This window comes from Conger conger, chromosome 1 (assembly GCF_963514075.1).
Source record: "Conger conger chromosome 1, fConCon1.1, whole genome shotgun sequence".
Classification (NCBI taxonomy): domain Eukaryota; kingdom Metazoa; phylum Chordata; class Actinopteri; order Anguilliformes; family Congridae; genus Conger; species Conger conger.
In genome coordinates, this window is record NC_083760.1 from 87,582,504 (window position 1) to 87,603,313 (window position 20,810).

Sequence of the window (20,810 nt, forward strand, 5' to 3'; positions counted from 1 at the left end):
CAACTGTTTTCATGAGGACCCAAGTTAACGTTAAATCACTAATTGTTTTAAAACCCTGGGCTTAAGACTTGACATGCTCAGTTTTTGAAACGCCTGCTGCAGAGAGACAACGTTCTAAAACTGGACAGTTCTCACCTATAAAACTTTCTTCTAAAGACTTTTGGCTGTTTGGTGGAGAATGGGCTTTGTATCCAGATAGCTAATCGCCATAAGCTCTGTCATGCTTTGGTAGACTGCAAACGTTACTAGCTATGTGAGGTCCTGAAATGGTGGTTTGTAAACGGACAGCGCTCGATTATCTATAATCTTTTCCTTTTTTGGCTGTCACCCCGTACAAAATAGAGAAGCTGGCTACGTTGGCTAAATTGTGTGATGTGTGGCCTAAGATTATTTCAACATTGAAAAACTTTTATGTGAAATTGCGAACAGGCAGTTGCGACAGCAGTGTAAAAAAATCAAAGTGAAGTTGCGAATTTGAAACCAATTTAAAGATGAGAAGGATAAGAACAACACGTGCATCAATGTTTATTGTAATTATATGCAGTTCAGTGTATTTTCGATTAATCTCTTGTTTTCTGAAGTTTTCAATGAACATTAAAAGCCTCACCTTATTGGAGACTCATAACTGTTAGCTAGCTGTCTAGTTCTGCATATAGAGGGCAGCGTTACTACGGGGTACACTTTGGTCTAACCACCCCGCTAGCCGTGCCAATATCCACAATATCCCACAGGTTCGCGTTCCATATCCAATAATTGCCATTTATCTTTCAAAATTTCACAAAAGGAAGACAATTTTAAGGTGAAGTATTTTTAATCGAACTATGTTTTATGGTAAATGTATTATCCCGCTGAACAGTAGTGTATTGGTTGCTAAACAACAGTATTGCTAATGTTAGCTAGCAATAACATATCCCCACTGCACTTGCTAAGCAGCATTAGCTAGCAATAATGTATCCCCACTGCACTAGCTAAGCAACGGTATCTAGGGTCTTTCAGCGAACTTATCCCTGGTTATGGGTATGCACTTTGTTGTACGTCGCTCTGGATAAGAGCGTCTGCCAAATGCCAATAATGTAATGTAATGTAATGTATTGCTAATTTTAGCTAGCAATAAATGTATCCCCACTTCACCTGCTAGGTAAGCAATGGTACTTATGTTAGCTACTAGCAATTATGTATCCCCACTGCACTAACATTAGCTAGGTAGCTTGCTAGTTTACGTTTCACCTGACGATACTGACACACAAGTCATTTGTCTTTCTGGTCGACGTTTATCTGGACACTGCTAGATAACATGCAGTTATTGAAATAATTCAAAAGAATTCAAATTTTCTTTCCCAGGGTTTGGTGGTGAAGATGGTATTTCGATCCGAAGATTGCTTTAGTTGTATTTTTTTATTCCTACTCCTTTCCAAATCCCTGAGAAGGTGAAAGGACACAGGAAAATCACTCATTTTGTTTTACTTTGGTTGGCTACTAGTGGCGAGATGATGATAACGTTACGTTAATTTCAGTTAAAAAGTGGATAACGGTGATCTACAAACGCAGAGTAATATTACAAGATGTGTGGAAATTACATTTAGCCTTGCGAATATCGTGGATATAGGCACCGCTGGAAGGCAAATGGACCGGACCTATCCGTTGTATAACAATGCTTGTGAAATGATCCCTTATCCCATACTAAAAATACCCCACAATACTAAAAATACCCCACACACACATTCTCTGGTTAGTAAAGAATAGCAACCAGACCCTATTCACACCTATTACTTTCAGAATGTATAGGTGCTCCCCCTGTGCATTATGGGAGCGATTACAGCACAAGGGTGGGGCGGGGCTTGGCCAACTGCTCCAGGCTGCTCTCCTGCCCACCGCAGGATGGGGTACCACTGGGAAGGGCCACTTCCATGGGGGCGGGCAGCCCCTGAGCGGAGATCTGCTGCATGTGCTGCCTGGAGACGGGAAATGAGAGGGAGGGTCACTCGAACTCAGGATCTACAATGGCTTTCAAACCCACAGCTGTATTCACCATGACAGAAACATGTCAGTCCTTTGCTCAAAAGCAGCTTTGCATTGATGTTTTTGTTGACCACTGTGTACCTTCCCGACACCGTAAATGCTTCTACAAATCACTAAGTTAGGTACTTGGGGACATACCACACGCTTCGGGACATCACATAGTGGATGCCAGGCTTCGGGAAGCCATTGAAGGTGGAGGATACGGTCACAGTGTAGGCCCCCATGTTGTAGAACAGCAGCCATTCGCCCACCTGCAGGTCCGGCAGGATGCACTGCTCCACAATGCGGTCAGCCCCACTGGAGGTCTGGCCCCAGATGCTGCAGGGGTACATGCGCTCCTCTGGCTTTGGTTTCTGGGATGAGACATGGACAGCTCACTTGCAAGGAAACACAAACATGGCCAGACACTGTAAAGGTGAGGTTACATAAATGAGGACATAGAAACAAACATGAGCACTGCCATTTGGCAGCATTGCCGGGACAATGAAAGCACCTTATTGGTGAAGGGCTTTGTGCTCACACCTTGTGCAGACTTGGCTTATATCTGCCGCCAAAAACGATGTCGAGGAACGAGCCATAGATCCCGTCATTCACATAGTACATCAAGGTCCTCTTGTTGGCCCCATCACCTTCATCTGTGGGAGTGGGGGAAAATGGAGTCTGAGGCGGTTACAGCTGTAGGAGAAGAAACCGCTCTAGTTCCTATGTGCCCTTTTCCTGCCCCCCCCCTTGCCCCCAAACCCACACTTACCATCACAGGCCAACTGCTCCTCAATCTCCACTTTCTTTGCGATGATGTTGACGGCCAGCGTGTAGGCTGAAGTAACATAATATCGGCCTGGCTCTGCGATTACTCGGACCCCAGAATGGGCTGGAAAGTGCTTATCCAGTGCTGGGTTTATAACCGCTGTGAACTGGGGATGAGCATGTACAGGTCAGGGGTGGGTTTCCCAATAACTTTGGATCTTTGGATTAACGAGTGTCTTATAGGCATAGTGAACCCATTTAAAATGTTTTGAAATTATTTAACTTACCCCCAAAGTGGTACATAGAACTGTTGTGATGGTATCCTCGCCTCACTGCTAGCTGTACTGGATTGGAACAATGCTAACAATTAGCATGTTGCCATCCCCCCCAGCTAGCCTTCTTTAAAATAACCGTCTAAATCCACTCAAATAAGGTTTAGCAGCACATTTACAAGTGTCGCGGTTGGAAACAAAAATGCACATATGATTACGGAATGCACAAGGACGATATTTTCACAATAATTGCTGTTCATGACTCTGCCATTTCAGCCTTGAACTTACGTTTCAGTGTGAGTTCATTTGTGAACATCCCGTAATAAGAGCCGGGAACTCTTATCCTCTGGTTCTGGTATCACTCTGCACGAACATTGAGAAACAGAAGTATCCGCCAATACAAACCAAAGAACAAGAGACGGAAGTAAGATAATGTTAGTTTCTGTGATTGTTTGTTTTCTTTTAGTAGCGTTAGTTGAAGTCTGATGAGGAAGATCACTCAATGGAATTTGTCATCAAACCATATTTGTTTGGCCCGAATACACAGATTTGTCCATACACCATTGCAGCATGTCAAATTTATACTACACACCAACACACTAAAACTTTGTTTTACAAGTTGAGTGGATTTAGGCGATTATTTTAAAGAAGGCTAGCTGGGGGAACAGTCTACCCAGTGGCAACTAATTGCTAGCATTAGCCCAATCAACAGTCTTACGTACCACTTTAGGGGTAAGTGAAATAATATCAAATGTAAAAAAAAAAAAAAGGGTGCACTATCCCTTTAATGAGGTTCTTAATAAAATAACATTCTCTCATTACTTGGGTGTCTCGAACACACTCGTTAGATGGACTCTTTAGAGGAATTTAACAATGAGCTTCTTTGCCAGGCTAAAGGTATAGGTAGTTGATCAATCGATGGTCAATCAAAACAATTGATAGAGCTGCTTCTAAACAACTCTGAACAACCATTCGACCCCCCACCAGTCTGGCTTCAAACCTGACCACTCGAAGGAGACTGCTCTCCTCTCCGTCAGTGAATCACTTCATGCCGCACAAGCAGCCTGCCTCTCCTCTGTTCCGATTCTTCTAGACCTCTCTGCTGCCTTTGACAATGTGGATCACTCCATCCTCTTGTCCTGCCTGTCAGCAATGGGGATCTGCGGTACAGCCCTGAACTGGATTGAGTATCGCCACCTCTGCCTCTTGCCACAGGAGTTCCCCAGGGTTCAGTCGTTGGCCCGCTTCTTTTCTCCCTTTCCACTAGATCCCTTGGCCCTGTTATTACTGCTTATGGTTTGTCTTACCACTGCTATGCTGATGACACCCAACTCTTTTTCTCCTTCTCACCATCTGACACACAGGTTTTAGCCCGCATCTCTGCTTGCCTGAATAACATCCAGAGTTGCATGTACAACCACCATCTGGTTGTATCAAGTCATCAAGTTTTCCAAGCAGTTAAGGGGTCAGCCCCAGCTTACCTCCAGTCTTTTCCAGTGAGTGTAAGCCCAGCACTAAAAGCCTGATTCAACGAATCATGATTTTGAAACAGCGTGATTCAGGTGCTTTTAAGTGCTGGGTTAAGACCCATGACCACATCCACATCAGCCTCTTTTCAGAATAGATTGGAAGCTCCTCTGTACACCCTGTGTGTGAGAGGAACTGAGAGGAAGTGTACAAATTATTACCTCCTCAAACTTTAGCTTGGAGTCGTCAGACCCAGGGAATCCCCCGCCAATGTCCAGAAGGGTCATGTTGTAGCCCAGCTCTGCCTGTGAAACAAGCAGATGTCAATCATGAGAACAAATCCTTTACACAACACACACACACACAAGACCACAGTGCAAAGCCGCAGATGAAAAGCTTCAGTGTCAAAACCATGTAATCAGCTGACAGAATTACATAAATCTCAAATTTAAGTCCCTGATAGGTCACTACATTTGTTGGTTTTGGCATATTTCTGCCCTTAAATGCTTAATTTGTTATTTATTTGCTAAAGACACACAAACGTTGTTGACTGTTGGTTATTAATTGCTTAATTTAAGTCATCTATTGGCCAAGGTCCCACACACCTTGTTTTTACAGGGCCTAAACTGGCTGCTGATTGAAAGATCAGAAAAGTGATTCTAATTGATATACTTCAACCCTCTAGGGTTGGAATCATCTATGTGCTAAGGGTTGATATTCAGAACAGGTAGTTTTACAACACTTTATTCCAAATGACCAGGGGTGTAAAGTGCTTGAGTAATTCCACTTGTTACTATACCCAAGTACCATTATGAGGGATTTGTACTTTACTTAAGTATTTAGATTGGGTGAGACTATTGGGTGAAAGTACACAATCACATTTCTGTGGAAACAAAATACTTAAAATACATAAAATGTAGTATGATTTTTCTATGGACAAATCCCATGCCCATGAAATGCCAATAATGAAATGCACTTCAACTAAACTAATCAGATCCCAATCAATGGAAAATGAACCTGCCCATGGGCCATAGTAAGGACCATCCATTACATTACATTACATTACATGTCATTTGGCTGACACTTTTATCCAAAGTGACTTCATTTAGACAAGCAGGAGACAATCCTCTCCTGGAGCAATGCAGGGTTAAGGGCCCTGCTCTAGGGCCCAAAGGCTGTGTGGATCTTATTATAGCTACACCAGGGATCGAACCACCAACCTTACGAGTCCCAGTCATGTACCTTAACCACTACGCTACAGGCCGGCTGTTAGATCTTTGATTATGCCAAATTAGGGTTGAAACTACAAGATGGTGGATCTCCAGAAACAGGGTTGGCCTCATAAACAGCTGCTGGTTTTGCATTAACCTCCTAAGACCCGCACTCTTTTGGTATGCATTTTTAATTTCTCTTTGCTATTTGGGCTTATTGGGACCTGATAAGTATAAAAACTAAGCATCATCTTTTGACATGATGTAGTTTTTGAGAAAAATTATGTCCACATATGTGGACTCTCGGTCTTAAGAATGAAGTATTATGGTTGTACAGCCCAAAATGTGGAGTCCACGCATGTGTACGCCAGGTCTTAGGAGGTTAAAGTAATTTTCATGGAAAAATTGCCCTCTGTCCCTTAATTCAATCCCTAACAATAAAAAAAGTACTTTTTCCTTTTTAATTCATCAATACACACTTTAAATGTGAACGTTTAACTTGTGTATTTTTAGTTAGATACTCTGAGCAAGAGACTTTGAATACGATTTTGAAACCGTACCGATGCTTTGAATTAAAAACAATTTCGGGATAGGTTCTCCATCCCTACTTTGTGGAGCATTCGCATTCATGTGGTGCTGGTCCTCACCCCCATGTCGAAGACACAGCGGGCATCTGAGATGGCCTGGCTGTAGGCCTTGGGGTCAGTGCAGCGGCTGCCCACGTGGAAGCTAACCCCGATGATGTCGAGGCCCAGCTCCCGTGCGCGCTCAAGGAGCAGTCGGCTGGTCTTCACTGTTGCCCCAAATTTAGTGCTAAGACGCAATGTTGCCATCGAGTCATCCGTAGCGAGGCGCAACACCAGCCTGAGGAAGAGGGGGAAGGGAGAGGGAGCGGCAGGTTAAGGGTGAGATTTTCCACAGCAGATTCACTGTCGCCCCGAAGAACATCGTTTCTATATTTTATGTACTTATCCATCCATTCAGCAATCCATCTGTAAGGAGGTTCTCCACACCTGAAATTGGACAACCTTCCAAGCAATGAGCCAACAGATGATGTCTGGAGACATCTCTCACTCACTCAGACACACACACACACACACACACCGGCTCCTGGCTCATCATCAGGTGAGTGCCCTTCTTCTTCTTCTTCAGGTGTTTTGACGCTGCTCACTACACTTTCAAGGGTGCATTGGTCAGAAAGATCAGGCCCAAAATCAGCCAGGGAGCAGAGGAACTATTCTCTCTGCCACAGCCATTCTAATGCCGATTTACACTCAAGTGATCGCTTCATTAGGTAGACCTGTACACCAGCTTGCGAATGCAGATATTTAATCAGCCAATCATGTGGCTGCAGCTAAATGCATACAAGCATACAGACATGGTCAGGAGGTTCAGCTGTTCTTCAGACCAAATGTTAGAATGGGGAGAAAACCGTGGAATGATTGTTAGTGCCAGACAGGGTGGTTTGAGTATCTCAGAAACTGTTGATCTCCTCGGATATTCACGCAGAACAGTTTCTAGAGTTTGCAGAGAATGGTGCAAAAAAAACAAACATCCAGTGAGCAGCAGTTCTGTGGGCAAAAAGCCTTCTTAATGAGAGAGGTCAGAGGAGAAGGGCCAGACTGGTCAAAGCTAACAGGAAGGTGATGGTAATACAAATACACATTATACCAGTGGTATGCGGAAGAGCATCTCTGAACACACAAGGTGTCAAACCTCTAAGTGGATAGGTTAAAGCCGCCGAAGACCAATTAGTTTAAAAAAACGTCTGGGGTATCACCGTTAATGGGTTATCAACTGAGCATATTGGATAGTCATGAATTTCAGTGTCGTTGGTGTCATTAAAAATAATAGAGGGTCATTTTCCAGGCTACTTGGGCAGATAAAGTGAGCTTTGGAGCTCCCTGCTATAGCTTTCAGTACCCAGATGTGCACTTTTCAGGTTAATCACTTCTCCCTGGTGCAGAAACATGAATGGCCCTGGTGCAAAGTATGTTCAACTTCAAGGATGTAAGGTCTTATTGTGGGAGATAGCCTCTTGGATACAGGGTCTTGCCACCTATTATAGAAAACACCATGGATGTATACATTATGATGACATTCACTAACATCCAGGTTACAAATCCTTATTCATCTAGCAAATGAATCTACTTGGATGGCTTTTCCAGTATAACAAGGTTTTTTTGTTTTTTTCAAAAATGTCAATGTAAATATAGCTGTTAGTTACTTGGCGTTTTTATAGCAACGGGCGACCTTCATGAGCTCCACCTCGCTGTCGAAAGTCGTCATCTGGACCCCGTGGGCAGAGGCGTACTTCATGTGGGATATCTGCTTGCAGGGGTTGGCGTAGATGATCCTGCTGGAGTCCACTCCGAGAGACTTCACCAGCTGGATCTCAGCCTAAAAAGGGGTGGTGGGAAGCAGGTGAAAACAAGGTTAGTGTCAGGCACGGGACGTCCCTACTGGTTCAGATGAGGACAAGAACTGCTTCACTGCAGTCTAATCTACAAATCAAATGAACTGGTGTGCTGCCAATCATCAGGTACAAAAGGATACGCAGCCCACCATATGATTCCTATCCTGGCATAGGTGGCAATGACATTCCTACATGCTTAAATAATTACGTGAAGGGAAAAGACCTCAACTCAGGTTTTCTCAAAATCAAATTCCATGTATACAAATTCTGTGGACGTGTCCGCTCTTGCGATTGTATCTATCGGCATTTATCTAGCTGGCAGGTAACTGTCAGTGTGCATTTATCAAATGAACTGATGAAATAAACTGATATAAAATCAAATTAGCATGGTGTATTTGAATTGCCCCCCACAAGCATGCATACACTAGCTATCCTGTGCCAGAAAATCTGCTTCTGACGTTTAGGGCAGTACCTTGCTGGAGCAGTCGAACCCTGTCCCCAGGGTGGCAAGTGTCATGACAACAGGACGGCAGTCGTTGCACTTGACGGCGTAGAAGGGTATGATGCGAGGCATGGCTCGCACCCACCTCCGGTGCTCCTGCAGCAAGTCCCCCAGGTTTGCCACGTAGAAGGCATCTTCAGATTCCTGGGGAATGACGAGAGGGGACGTCAAGCACGAAATGCAAACAAAAAGGCAAGACACCAAACCACAGATCTCAAATTCTGGTCAGGAAGATCTAAAAGTGTCTGCAGGCTTCAAGTGTTTAATTCAAGAGACTGAGTGGCTAAAGAGTCGAAGGCCTGAACTGGCTGCTTATTGAAAGGCAACATTTGCAGATGCTGTAGCCCTCTTGGAGATCTCTGTTCCCACACTCACCAACATGGATGACTCATTCATCTTCGTCTCAATGAAGTCCTGGGCACAAATCCCCTCCTCCAGGAAAGTGAGGTCAAAGTCTGCCGGAGTGAAAGAGTTCATGGTCTTGCAGGTTCTTTAAATATGTTTCTTTTTTTTTAGATAGAGACAAGGGAAATGTCACAAGGAAACTAGACTAAAGACCTATTGTTGTACCACCCTGTATAACTGACTTAACTGCCAGTCCGTAAGCAAATGCAGACCTGCCAGCTAGATAAGTGCCAAAAAATCGATCCAATCGCAAGAGCGGACACGCCCACAAAAATGTCTCTCCAGGCTCAACTCCCGAGGGAAAGAAAGAAAACAGGATGTTCACTTTTTTATTTTATTTTCAAGAAACCTGTGGCTGATAACAGGTAACACCATTCGTCTATAAAATGAAATTGTGAACATTGCTTCTACTACGTGATGCTAAAAATGAAACGTAACGATAATGATCAACTAGGTGCTGTGTTGAGATGTGGACTGTATTCAATCCAACCGGAGCTGGCACCACTGTACTTCATACACTATATCCTTATATGGGGCGACATGGCTCAGGCAGTAAGAGCAGTCGTCTGGCAGTCGGAGGGTTGCCGGTTCGATCCCCTGCCAGGGCTGTGTCGAAGTGTCCCTGAGCAAGATGCCTAACCCCCAAATGCTCCTGACGAGCTGGTCGGTGCCTTGCATGGCAGCCAATTGCTGTGAGTGTGTGCATGAATGGGTGAATGAGAAGCATCAATTGTACAGCGCTTTGGATAAAGGCGCTATATAAATGCCAACCTTTTACCTTTTTGCACATGTGTGCAGAAAAGAAAGGTCCTGGAGATGCTATGGTGAATGCAAAATAAAACCCGCTTCTAGATACCTGCCTCATCTTTTCATGAACCTGCATACAGAGTCATAACAAATTGCCGATTAGAACGGCGCTTTAATCTCTACATACGTCCTCTGCTTTTCTGGACTGTACACGTTTTATCCCCCACGCCTGAAATAAAATGCAGGTTTCTGTCCCTGATTGGGTGACAGGCATCCAAATGGACATTGTTACTTATATACAGGGGGCCTGTAGCGTAGTGGTTAAGGTACATGACCGGGACCTGCAAGGTCGTTGGTTCAATCCCTGGTGTAGCCGCAGTAAGATCCGCACAGCCGTGGGGCCCTTGAGCAAGGCCCTTAACCCTGCATTGCTCCAGGGGAGGATTGTCTCCTGCTCAGTCTAATCAACTGTATGTCGCTCTGGATAAGAGCGTCTGCCAAATGCTTGTAATGTATATCGTGTTGAAGGAAACCAAATGGTCATCATCACTGCGGTAAGCCAATCAACTCTTGTCTCACACCGATCCATCATCTTCTCAAGGCTTCGATTCCAACCCCCCTTGAGAATTGAGTTGTATTTTGTATTAGGTGTATTAGGTGACCATACAAGAACACTGAGACAGGTATTGTATTGTGCCTAAATCACTATATCATGATAGTAAGGTTGGATCAAAGCATTGTGAATAAAATGGCCACTGTCTAGCATAATGTGTAACCCAGCTAAGGCCTTTCCGAACAAAGTGCAGATTTATACAGTGCATGAACATCACAGATGCTGGATCTTCACCTTAAATATAAAACAAACATGCTCAGTCATCACTATAATATACTGGCAACCTGTGTATGTTCACTTCTGCCCAATACTAGGGGTGTGAATGTTTAGACGGTTAACCCGAAATTGAGTTGTAAATGGATTTAAAAAATTGGCAACAGATAACTAATTATTTACTGAAGCTGAAATGGTTTCAGTTTAAACCATTTCAGGTTAAATGGCAGTTTAATAAAAGGACATATGTGCGTTCACCACCATATGAAAACAGGGATTATTATTTTAACCGATGTAAAAAAACGCCTGGACGTAAACGACAGGGACTTATCCTACAGACTGTTATAACTGCCAATAAGGCTATTATCGGACTTACAGTGTTAACATTTAACTATTAAAATGGCCCAAAATAAAGTTGCAATGCAATTGAATTATCGACCATGCGTTAATTAGCTAACTAAATTCAGACTTGTACCTCAACTGGCTGGCCGTGATAGCTGGGTCCCACTGCACAGCATAGTAACGCTGAGCTAAATACAAACACAAGTAATGTCAGTTAAACAGCTAGGTAAATGGCTTGTGTGGAAAGCGTCGAAAGCGGATGTTTTACTAATCATATTAGACTGCAGTTTCTGAGACAATTTCCATCACGGCACAAGGTTGTGTACCAAGAGCATATACGTTTCCTGGCAGAATACCACGAGGTACAATTTCCCATGGCAGTGGATGGCTTTTCCACATACATCCGAATGGCCTATATCCTGTGGACTGGTAAAATGTAACCCCTCCACAGCAAATACCACAACCTTCCACTGTTCAGTGTATGCTGGCATTTTGTGGTCCAGATGTACCCCTTTTCATGCAGTGCTGGGTAGTGACAAATCAATCATGTACACATCCATGAAAACACACAGTGCTCAAATAAAATATCCACACACCAGTGCTGTGTCTACACATTTTATTTATAAAAAAATACAAAATCTTTTTTTTATTTAAAAAAAAAAAAGCTTCCATAAGAAATGGAAATGTATCGTGTGATCCCATCGCTTTCTTATCCAAATTTCAGTACATCATTTGTATTTTTTTCCTTTTCTTCATCACCATTATTAATATTAATAACATCTTTAAAGTAGAAACAAAAAACTTGAGGGGGGCTAGAACAGAAAAAAAAGGCAAGTTTGCATGTCCCCTGAAAAAACATTACTGTATGAAAGTTTGAGTTTAATTTAAATGTAAAAATATTTAAATTAAATATTTAAATAGGTCTGTAGCAGCCAGACTTGGAAGCGGGGGGGGGTTACCCTATGGGTGTTCAGGCCACATGGAGCGGAGTCAGTTAATGGATCAAGACACCTCTGCACACAGCAGTGTCATCATCCCCAACCACCCTTGAAATGGAGGTCACTAAATTTTTTTAAATTTATTTTGAAACCCTCCCCCACTTTCAGGGGTAAGATCTCAAGTCTTTCACACAGAGACATGGAATGTGATTTGTACGGCAATACTGATTCTCAGACCAAACGTCTTTGGGGGGCCCACAAGTACTTGGCTCTACCGCTCAACACTTCCTTCCGCTACCAGAATGCAGGGATGAGAGCTTATGACACACCCACCGACCCTGCATCTGGGTTAAAACAGTAAGGTTCTCAAAAAACAACTGGCCAACTGATCAGAAAAATAAAAATGCCCCCCCCCCACATCCTTGAGAAAGGGTGACCGTACACACCTGTCTCTTGCCCTTCATAGTCAAGTAACTGGTCTTTGAAACAGGCAAGTACACAGTCAGACCCCCCCCCCCCTGCTGTGTATTATGGGAATGAGTACAGCACATGGGCGGGGCAGGGCTTGGCCTGCAGCTCCAGGCTGCTCTCTCGTCCACAGCAGGATGGGATACCGCTGGGACAGGCCTCTTCCACGGGGGCGGGCAGCCCCTGAGCGGAGATCTGCTGGATGCGCTGCCTGGAGACGGGAAAGGAGAGCGAGGGAGGTCAGGATCCACAATGGCTTTCAAACCCACAGCTGCATTCACCCATGACGGAGACTCGCAAATCATTGACCATTGTGCACCTTCCAGTGTAAACTAAATGCTACCCATCAGTAAGAACTTGAACAGAAAGCGATGCCATGATTCAGTAAAAAAAAAAGTTAAGCACGTACCACGCACTCCGGGACATCACATAGTGGATGTCAGGCTTCTGGAAGCCGTTGAAGGTGGAGGATGCGGCCACAGTGTAGGCCCCCATGTTCTCAAACAGCATCCATTCACCAAGCGGCAGGTCCGGCAGGATGCACTGCTCCACAATGCGGTCCAGCCCGTCGCAGGTCGGGCCCCAGATGCTGCAGGGGTACGTGCGCTCGTCCGGCTTGGGTTTCTGTGAAGAGACGTGGAGAGCTCACTTAGAGGACGCACGCACTCACGCACACGACCTGGCACTGTAACAAGGTGAGGTTATTTATGAGGACACAAAAAACATGACGGGGACAGATTGCCAAACAACCTGGCAGTGCAAGAGAGAGGTCACTTGCGAGGCACAACAACAGGACGAAGTCACTTACGAGGACGCAAAAAACATGGAACTAGCAGTGTTGCCCGGGCAACAAGAGCAGAAGGCTACAAGACACACGCACCTTGTGCAGACACGGCAGGACGTGGGCGTGGTCGTAAAGGATGCAGTTGAAGGAGCCGTAGACGCCGTCGTTCACGTAGTACATCAGGGTCCTGTCATTGGCCCCGTCGTCTTCATCTGTGGGAGCGGACGGGGGGGGGGGGGGGCGTTAGAGACACAGGCGACCTAGTTCCACTTCAGACCAGATGTAGGTCTCAGAGCATATAGAGCTCAGCCAGACGGACTAAAGAGCTTATGGAGGGAGCATGTGGCTTCTATTCATACGTCCCCAAGACTTACCGTCAGAGGCCGTCTGCTCCTTCATGACCACCTTCTTAGCGATGATGTTGACGGCCAGCGTGTAGGCTGAACACACGTAGTAGCGGCCCGGCTCGGCGATTACTCGGACCCCGGAGTCCACCGGAAAGTACTTATCCAGCGCCGGGTTTATGACCGCCGTGATCTGTGGGTAAAAACATCCAGGTCAGGTCACCCGTCCTGGAAACCCTCCCTGGTCCTCAAGCCCAACCCACCCAAAGACGGGACACGTGTACACGAGGGATACTCCCCCCTGAACGCTAGCAGTACACCTCATTCTACACGCAGGTCCTGCACTCAAAGCCTGACTCAATCAACCAAATCATTATTTTCTAACAGGTTAAATCAGCAGGATTACAGAGTTAGCCAGATACCCGCACTGAATAAAACCCGGACCCAGCCCAAATACGGAACATACGGACGGAAGCAAGAGCCGTTCCGTAACTCGGTAATCCTGCTTTGTGGAAACCAGCCTCTTGTCTAAGAGGACTGGAGATCGATGCGGTTTCGGTTCAATGGCTGAGGGAATGGAGAACTTATTTACCTCCTCAAACTTCAGCTTGGACTCATCGGACCCAGGGAATCCCCCGCCAATGTCCAGAAGGGTCATGTTGTAGCCCAGCTCGGCCTGCGAAACAAGCAGATGTCAATCATTATCCGATCCTTTACACCAGTGGTCACCAACAGACGACAGTCCAAAGACATGCATGTTATGTTAGTGCATGTTAGTGACTACAAATGAAAATTAGGTCATTAGCCAACTCCGGCACTCTGGAAACAAAATGTTGATTAATGTGCACTGTCCCTAGTAAATAAATAAAGAACAAGCCCTGGTCCTGGAGATCTACAATCCTGTAGGTCAACCCCTGGGGCAATGTGGGATTAAGGGTCAACATCTGTGTGGAAATTGTTGTGGCTACACTGGGGCTTGAACCACCAACCTTCCGGGTCCCAGTCCCATGTACCTCAACCGCTACGCTACAGGGCGCCCCACAGATCTGACCCAAGGGGTTTGTGGTCAAAGGTTTTCAAAACGCTCGACACCAGCTCCAACCATGGCTGCCGTATTTCAGGTGGCGTTTGGAGCTCACCCCCATGTCGAAGACACAGCGGGCGTCTGAGATGGCCTGGCTGTAGGTCTCTGCGTCAGTGCAGCCGCTGCCCACGTGGAAGCTGACGCCGACGACGTCGAGGCCCAGCTCCCGCGCGCGCTCCAGGAGCAGACGGCTGGTCTTCAGCGTCGCGCCAAACTTCACGCTCAGTCGGCAAACCGCCTTCGAGTCGTCCGTGGCGATGCGCAGCACCAGCCTGAGGAAGAGGAGGAGGAAGGGGCAGGATAAGGATGAGATTTTCCAAACGTGGAAAAGTTAAGGGTTGGTACTACACCGCAAATATCTGTCAATGTATCGACCCATCCTAATGCATTTCCATCAACCCATCCATCCAAATATCTATCCATCAATCCTAATATCTATGAGGAATATCGAAATGACCATATTTTTAATATCACATGGTGTGTTCGAGCATGAAGGTATTACAGGAAAAAAGCACGGGTTCCATTTTTCTATTCATTTGCTTTTGTAATGCAATACAATGGGCAACCACAGGGAGGCGACATAACACCGCTGCCAACTTCACTTCCTCCACCCTCGTAATTTGATAGATTCAATGCCTTAGTCTAGGCTACACATCTCTCCTGACTTGCACAGTAGTAACCTATAAAGAGCAATGGGCCTACAGAAAGTTTTATTTTGAATTCAATTTGATGACACTTCAGTTTCCATAACCTGCTCCAATGAGAGCTGAGAAAATGTGCTGTGAGTGAAGTGTGAACCAGAGGGGGAAATATAGCCATCACTCACTTGGCGTTTTCATGGCAACGAGCGACCTTCATGAGCTCCACCTCGCTGTCGAAGGTCATCATCTGGACCCCGTGGGCAGAGGCGTACTTGATCTGGGACACCTGCTTGCAGGGGTTGGCGTAGATGATCCTGCTGGGGTCCACCCCGAGAGACTGCACCAGCTGGATCTCAGTCTGAAAATGGGGCACAAACAGGGTTCAAGGGACATCCTGAGTAGATCAGATTAGAAATGTTTAACTGCCATCTAATCTAGGAACACTCCGCTCCCCCATACCACTTAAGGCAGGAATTTGATACAGCCGTATTTTGTCTCATACCAAGTAAATAACCAATTAACCCCAAGGTAATTAGCTAATTAAACTGCTTCTGGCATAGGGCATTACCTTGCTGGCGCAGTCGAACCCCGTCCCCAGGGAGGCAAGCGTCATGACAACGGCTCGGCTGTCGTTGCACTTGACGGCGTAGAAGGGCATGACACGAGGCATGGCACGCACCCACCTCAGGTGCTTCTTCAGAACGTCCCCCAGGTCCGCCACGTAGAAGGCATCTTTGTCGTCCTAAGGACCGGTGGGAGGGGACATCAAGAACATCAAGAACAAACCTCGGGACATCCATTTACCAAAAACGCCAACAGCGAGGCAAGAAAAGCCAAACCATGGTTCTCCATTTCTGGTCAGGGAGATCGACAAGTGTCTGCTGGTTTCACATGCTGAACCCCTTCACAGTCCCAAGATCGCCATATGGCATTCTTGACCTCACACCTTGTCAACCAATCAAAATGACTGCTATACTATTGTTTTGAGCTCCTATTAAACCCCGACTAAATTTTCTACTTTCTCAGTTCTCAACCAAAGCCAAAACCCCTTTTTGGGGTGGAGCCACTTTATACTGGGCTTGGGACTCAAAAGGTTAATTCAAGGGACTGAATGGCTAAAAAGAGACCACACACACATCGTTTCACAGGCCTGGACTGGCCCTGCAGCCACCACCGTCCTCTGCGACGGTCTTGAGATCTCACTCACCGACGAGGACAACTCGTTGATCCTCTGCTCGACGAGGTCACGGGCGCAGAACCCCTCCTCCAAGAAGGTGAAGTCAAAGTCCGCTGGAGCGAAGTAACTCATGGTCTCACAGGTTCTTTTATTTTCGCTTCCTTTTAAGAAACGGGTCTCAAAACTGTCTGCAGAGACGAGGAGAAACGATGCAGAGAGAACATCCACGGTTACTTCAAAGCATCGAAAGGCCTCAATTTAAGCCTAAAAGACGACAACTTGCTTGACTCTTACGGTTCCCCCCCTCGACCAAATCAATGCACTGACTGCCAGTCAATTGTGTGGAGCTAGGTAAACGCAGAGGCACGCAGTAAACTGCAGCCGGAGTACTCACGTGGACGATAATGAGCTGGGGTTATCCAAATTTTAATCAGGTGCAGAGCAGCCAAGGCGGTTCGCCGGTGAAGTTGAAATCTTTCAGATAGGACTCTAGGCCTGGGCTAGCTGAGAAGCCAGTGTGCGCTTTCCTCAACTCTGTTTTCTGCAAGGAGGGACACAGGAAATATTTAATATCGTTGTAAATATTATTTATATTATTGCATTACATTGCATTGGGCAGGGGAGTCTCAAGAAGGGGGGGGGGGGGTTAATATGCCATGGCACTAGCACACGAAAAGTGTGTTACCTGATGATTTAAACAAGCAAACTTGCAATGATCATGGTGGGACGCTGGAAAGGTTATACTGCTATACATGCATGTTATAACAGGTTAGCCCATGTAATAACAGGTTAACACATCGCCACACGATCTCGATGTAATGCACAAATTACATCTCCTCCCCCATTTATTTGCCAAAGCACTAGGGGTCCAAGAAAGTGAATGAAAATGGGGATTAAACATTAGCAAACCGCTAATGATCATGGTAAAATTAACATAGCATAAAATTACTAGTGCATGGCCATCTCATTTTAATAATGATGGATCAATAAAATGGGCATTGCTTTCTCTATAATGACTCTTCTCCAAAACACAGATGACTACAAAAAAAAATTGTCAAGAATAACTGCATAAAACGCCAAGATGCATATTGCATCTTGGGCTGGAGATCAAGCTACACTGATGACCAGTCTACCTGAAAAGGGGCTGGGTTAAAGTAGCGCAATCTAATCCAGTCCCTAGTCAGGAAACGCGCTGGCAATATAAAAGGGACATGTTCTGGTACGAAATTACGAAATCCTGTCCGTTATGGGGTGAACATCTAGAGATTAGCAAATCATGATCAGGCAGTGTTTTTTCCCCCCCCAGATGCTGTGAATTAGCTGCTTAGAACGCGCTCTCTCAACTTCCCATTTCACATGTTGCTCTGGCATTTAGCAGAAGCAACAGCGTTATTTTCGACAGATCATTTACAGCAAAGAAGTGTACATGTTGGTATTGTACCATGTTTTAAACTGTGGCTGAATATTAAGTTAAATGTCATAATTAGTGTATAAATAGTACATTGCCTAAAATTGATTCATTTCAACAGTGAAACCTGATGTAAAGTAATCCAAATGCAGACCTTTTTTTAATATGCTACCTCTTCTAGGCTCTTCTACATCCTGCTGCCACTTTTATGGCCCTGCCTTCGATATGATATCTTGGTAGTAAAATGGTGGTAGGCAATAAAAATACAATTATAGCTTCCGGTTCAGATGATATTCGTTTCTCATTTGCCTCGCACCGTTTAACGGTGCACAAACTACCCACGTGCCTACGCCACAATACGGCTTTAATCCGGGCATGAATTAAAAAAAATGATTTATCTACTATTTTGTTATCTACGAGTAGTATTATTTATGGAACCATTGCAACACATGGAAGAATGTACCCGGCTCGCTAGTGAAAAAACCCTTAAACGCCAACATAATTTGGCCAAAGTAAGCTCACGCGTGGCTGCCGTGGGTAAAATGTCTTCCTTCCAGAACCGGCAAATTGAGACCCTCCCCCAAGCGGCGAGCGATAGAATACGTCCAATGGGAGCGTAAAAGATGACATGACTTCGGTTGACGTAGACGTTAACCAATCGGAGAGACGCATAGGGAGTTGACCCTCCACGGCTAAACCAATAAAACGTATCGCGTAGGACTGCAGTGTGGTGACGAATGGTTCTATTCGAATCTTGGCAAAATTCCAGAGCACTCATGCGGTTCCATCTCCACGTTTACCGGCAGATTACCGCCCAACATATAGCTATAGCCTACCCTAAACGTTTAAACATGCGTGCCCTGCTTAACAGTAGATTTAATTTAATCAACATTGAATCGACGGCCAGTATGTCGTCGTCCAGCCTTACTTGGCTGCCAAGCGTGGCATTTGTCGACAGAACTCAACTTCCGTTTTTTTGCCAGATCGATACGATGTCCTACGACCAACGCAGTTCTATATTAAATCCAACATACGGCAATACCAATTGTTTGTAGCCTATTCAAACTCTGCCAAGACACTAGGTTAACCTTAACGTTAATCAGACTGTGAGAACGTGCTGAATGAGCTACTCCTCTGCCAATACCGAACAAAGAAGCCACGTTTATTTTTTATTGTAAGGCTAATTAGTACGTTAGCTTCCTAGCTTGTCGCCCTTCGGAACAAATTCGACGACAGAACTCATTAGGCAACGTTATTTACGACAAGCAATCTTAAATTATTAAGAGTAAAATATTAACTGGAGTTAATAAATCCGTGATTAATACCGAGTAGCGGAACGTGGCACGCATAAACCTTTAGAATGAAGCTAAACATGCGGCCGCGGCTTTAAGCTGAAAGCTTAAATAAAATATAAAAATCACTCACCTTAAAAAGCATTTACAAAGAGTGTGTCCATTAGACGGGAAACCTGGAAATAAAAATGTACTGTGCTACCCTGACCAGCTAAGCGGCGTCTTCACACCCTGCTATTCGGCTTACCAGCTGAGACTGAGTCAAAGGCCGGCTCCGTGGTAGCAACTGTATTTATAGCTTCGTCGTTTCCAAGGCAACGCTCCAGCTGAAACCGGCCCTGAAATTCATGCCAACCGGTTTAGTCTTGCTGTTAGACACCACGCGCCCATGCGACGGGGGGAGAGAGAAGGGGGGGGGGGGCGGTGTGAAGGGAGGGATGGATGGAAGGAGGAGTGTGGACCCCGCGAATGCAATGCGCTCGAGGTATCCTGCTGACGACGACGGGACACGTTTCCAGAAATCTTGTAGGCTTCAGTTAGATCTAAAGCGGATGTGTTTGAATGGGCCCGCTGCGAAGTCTGCAGAAATGAAAGCGGATTGTTAATTTGACTTGAAGTGGTCTGAACATTGATTATAAACCTACACTAATTTGGATATTATCGAGACCGAACATATATTTGTATATATATATATATATATATATATATATATATATATATATATATATATATATATATATATATAATTTGCCTACTGTTATTGCAGCAAAACACACATTCCAGAATTTATGAAAAACATTTCCTAATCTGGAAAGTTACACATGATCCCTCAATGATGAATCTACCTATCTGACATTTGAGCCTTTTTACAGTTATATACAAATATGTAGTTGAAGTATCGAATACTGTTGTTGTACACACATTTGCAAATGTAGCCTACAACATGTATTTTTAACAAATGAAAGGAGGATGCAGTTATATTCTGTTTCATTTGTAAGGATGTGCTACTCATTTAATCGCAAAGCTTTGATTTTACCGACAGGCATAGGGAAGGGAACTGAAATGTAGGCTACGTCAGCAGGTTCAGTGTTGTTTTTGTACCTCAGATGCAATGCTAAACTAAGATCATGACCAACTGAGGTCATTAATTGTCACATGGCAAATTTTGAGTATGGCTAATAACCCCAATGTCCTGATAAAATTTCCTCCTAATTGCTCAAAAACCAAGTTACCCACCCTATATTTGAGTGACTACACATGCAAATAGAGGAGGAGTACTTATTGATCTGAGGTCAGTTTTGTCCGTTTCCACGAAATTGATGCACTCTCGGAAATAAAGTGAGAGTGGAGGTACATGTTGGTGTTTTATGGAACACATTTACGAATTGTACTTTGACAATATACTAATCCTCTCTTTGGATACAAATGGGTATGCTTTCCCAGCACAAAAGGTACAAATTAATTATAAATGTACATATAGGGTACCACCCCAGCTTCGATTTGGCCAGGGTAAATGTGATCCTAAATCAGCGCCCCTACTCTGAGACTTTTTATGAAAATGCGCTCTGCTCTAAAAAAAATCCGTTCAACCTTATATTAAATTATATATCATTATAGGCAATCAGCAGACACTTTTATCCAGAGCGACATACAGCGCAAAGTGCAGAAGTAGGTATACTTTATAGTGTACATGGATAACTGCACAATGGTGTTATGCTGG

The 20,810-nt window shown here is 44.8% G+C and overlaps 2 protein-coding genes across 2 annotated transcripts; both read right to left on the reverse strand.

Moving 5' to 3' along the window:
- Positions 1-1,813: 1,813 nt before the first annotated feature.
- Positions 1,814-9,111, reverse strand: LOC133130580 (ornithine decarboxylase 1-like). The gene is made up of 9 exons (XM_061245249.1): positions 9,010-9,111; positions 8,605-8,778; positions 7,944-8,116; positions 6,364-6,580; positions 4,727-4,810; positions 2,771-2,933; positions 2,542-2,654; positions 2,158-2,372; positions 1,814-1,952 (listed from the first exon to the last, which is right to left on the reverse strand). The coding sequence occupies exons 1-9, from the start codon at positions 9,109-9,111 to the stop codon at positions 1,814-1,816; spliced, it is 1,380 nt and encodes a 459-aa protein (XP_061101233.1).
- A 2,444-nt stretch (positions 9,112-11,555) lies between these two features.
- LOC133129647 (ornithine decarboxylase-like) lies at positions 11,556-19,435 on the reverse strand. The gene is made up of 11 exons (XM_061243877.1): positions 19,224-19,435; positions 16,785-16,931; positions 16,421-16,576; positions 15,782-15,955; positions 15,399-15,571; positions 14,628-14,844; positions 14,081-14,164; positions 13,519-13,681; positions 13,241-13,356; positions 12,770-12,984; positions 11,556-12,571 (listed from the first exon to the last, which is right to left on the reverse strand). Exons 3-11 carry the CDS (start codon positions 16,520-16,522, stop codon positions 12,421-12,423), a joined length of 1,395 nt encoding a protein of 464 aa, XP_061099861.1. The 5' UTR covers positions 16,523-16,576; positions 16,785-16,931; positions 19,224-19,435; the 3' UTR covers positions 11,556-12,420.
- Positions 19,436-20,810: the final 1,375 nt, after the last annotated feature.

Bases quoted from the DNA above. Each gene is read 5' to 3' on its own strand.
- LOC133130580 (XM_061245249.1), bottom strand. From the start codon at position 9,111: ATGAACTCTTTCACTCCGGCAGACTTTGACCTCACTTTCCTGGAGGAG. The intron at 6,581-7,943 runs GTAACTAACAGC...CCTCTTCCTCAG, and splicing joins CGTTGCTATAAAAACGCCAA to GCTGGTGTTGCGCCTCGCTA. The intron at 4,811-6,363 runs GTGAGGACCAGC...CTTGTTTCACAG, and splicing joins GCTGTGTCTTCGACATGGGG to GCAGAGCTGGGCTACAACAT.
- LOC133129647 (XM_061243877.1), bottom strand. From the start codon at position 16,522: ATGAGTTACTTCGCTCCAGCGGACTTTGACTTCACCTTCTTGGAGGAG. The intron at 14,165-14,627 runs GTGAGCTCCAAA...CTTGTTTCGCAG, and splicing joins GCTGTGTCTTCGACATGGGG to GCCGAGCTGGGCTACAACAT. The intron at 12,572-12,769 runs GTACGTGCTTAA...TCCCGTCTCCAG, and splicing joins GTGATGTCCCGGAGTGCGTG to GCAGCGCATCCAGCAGATCT.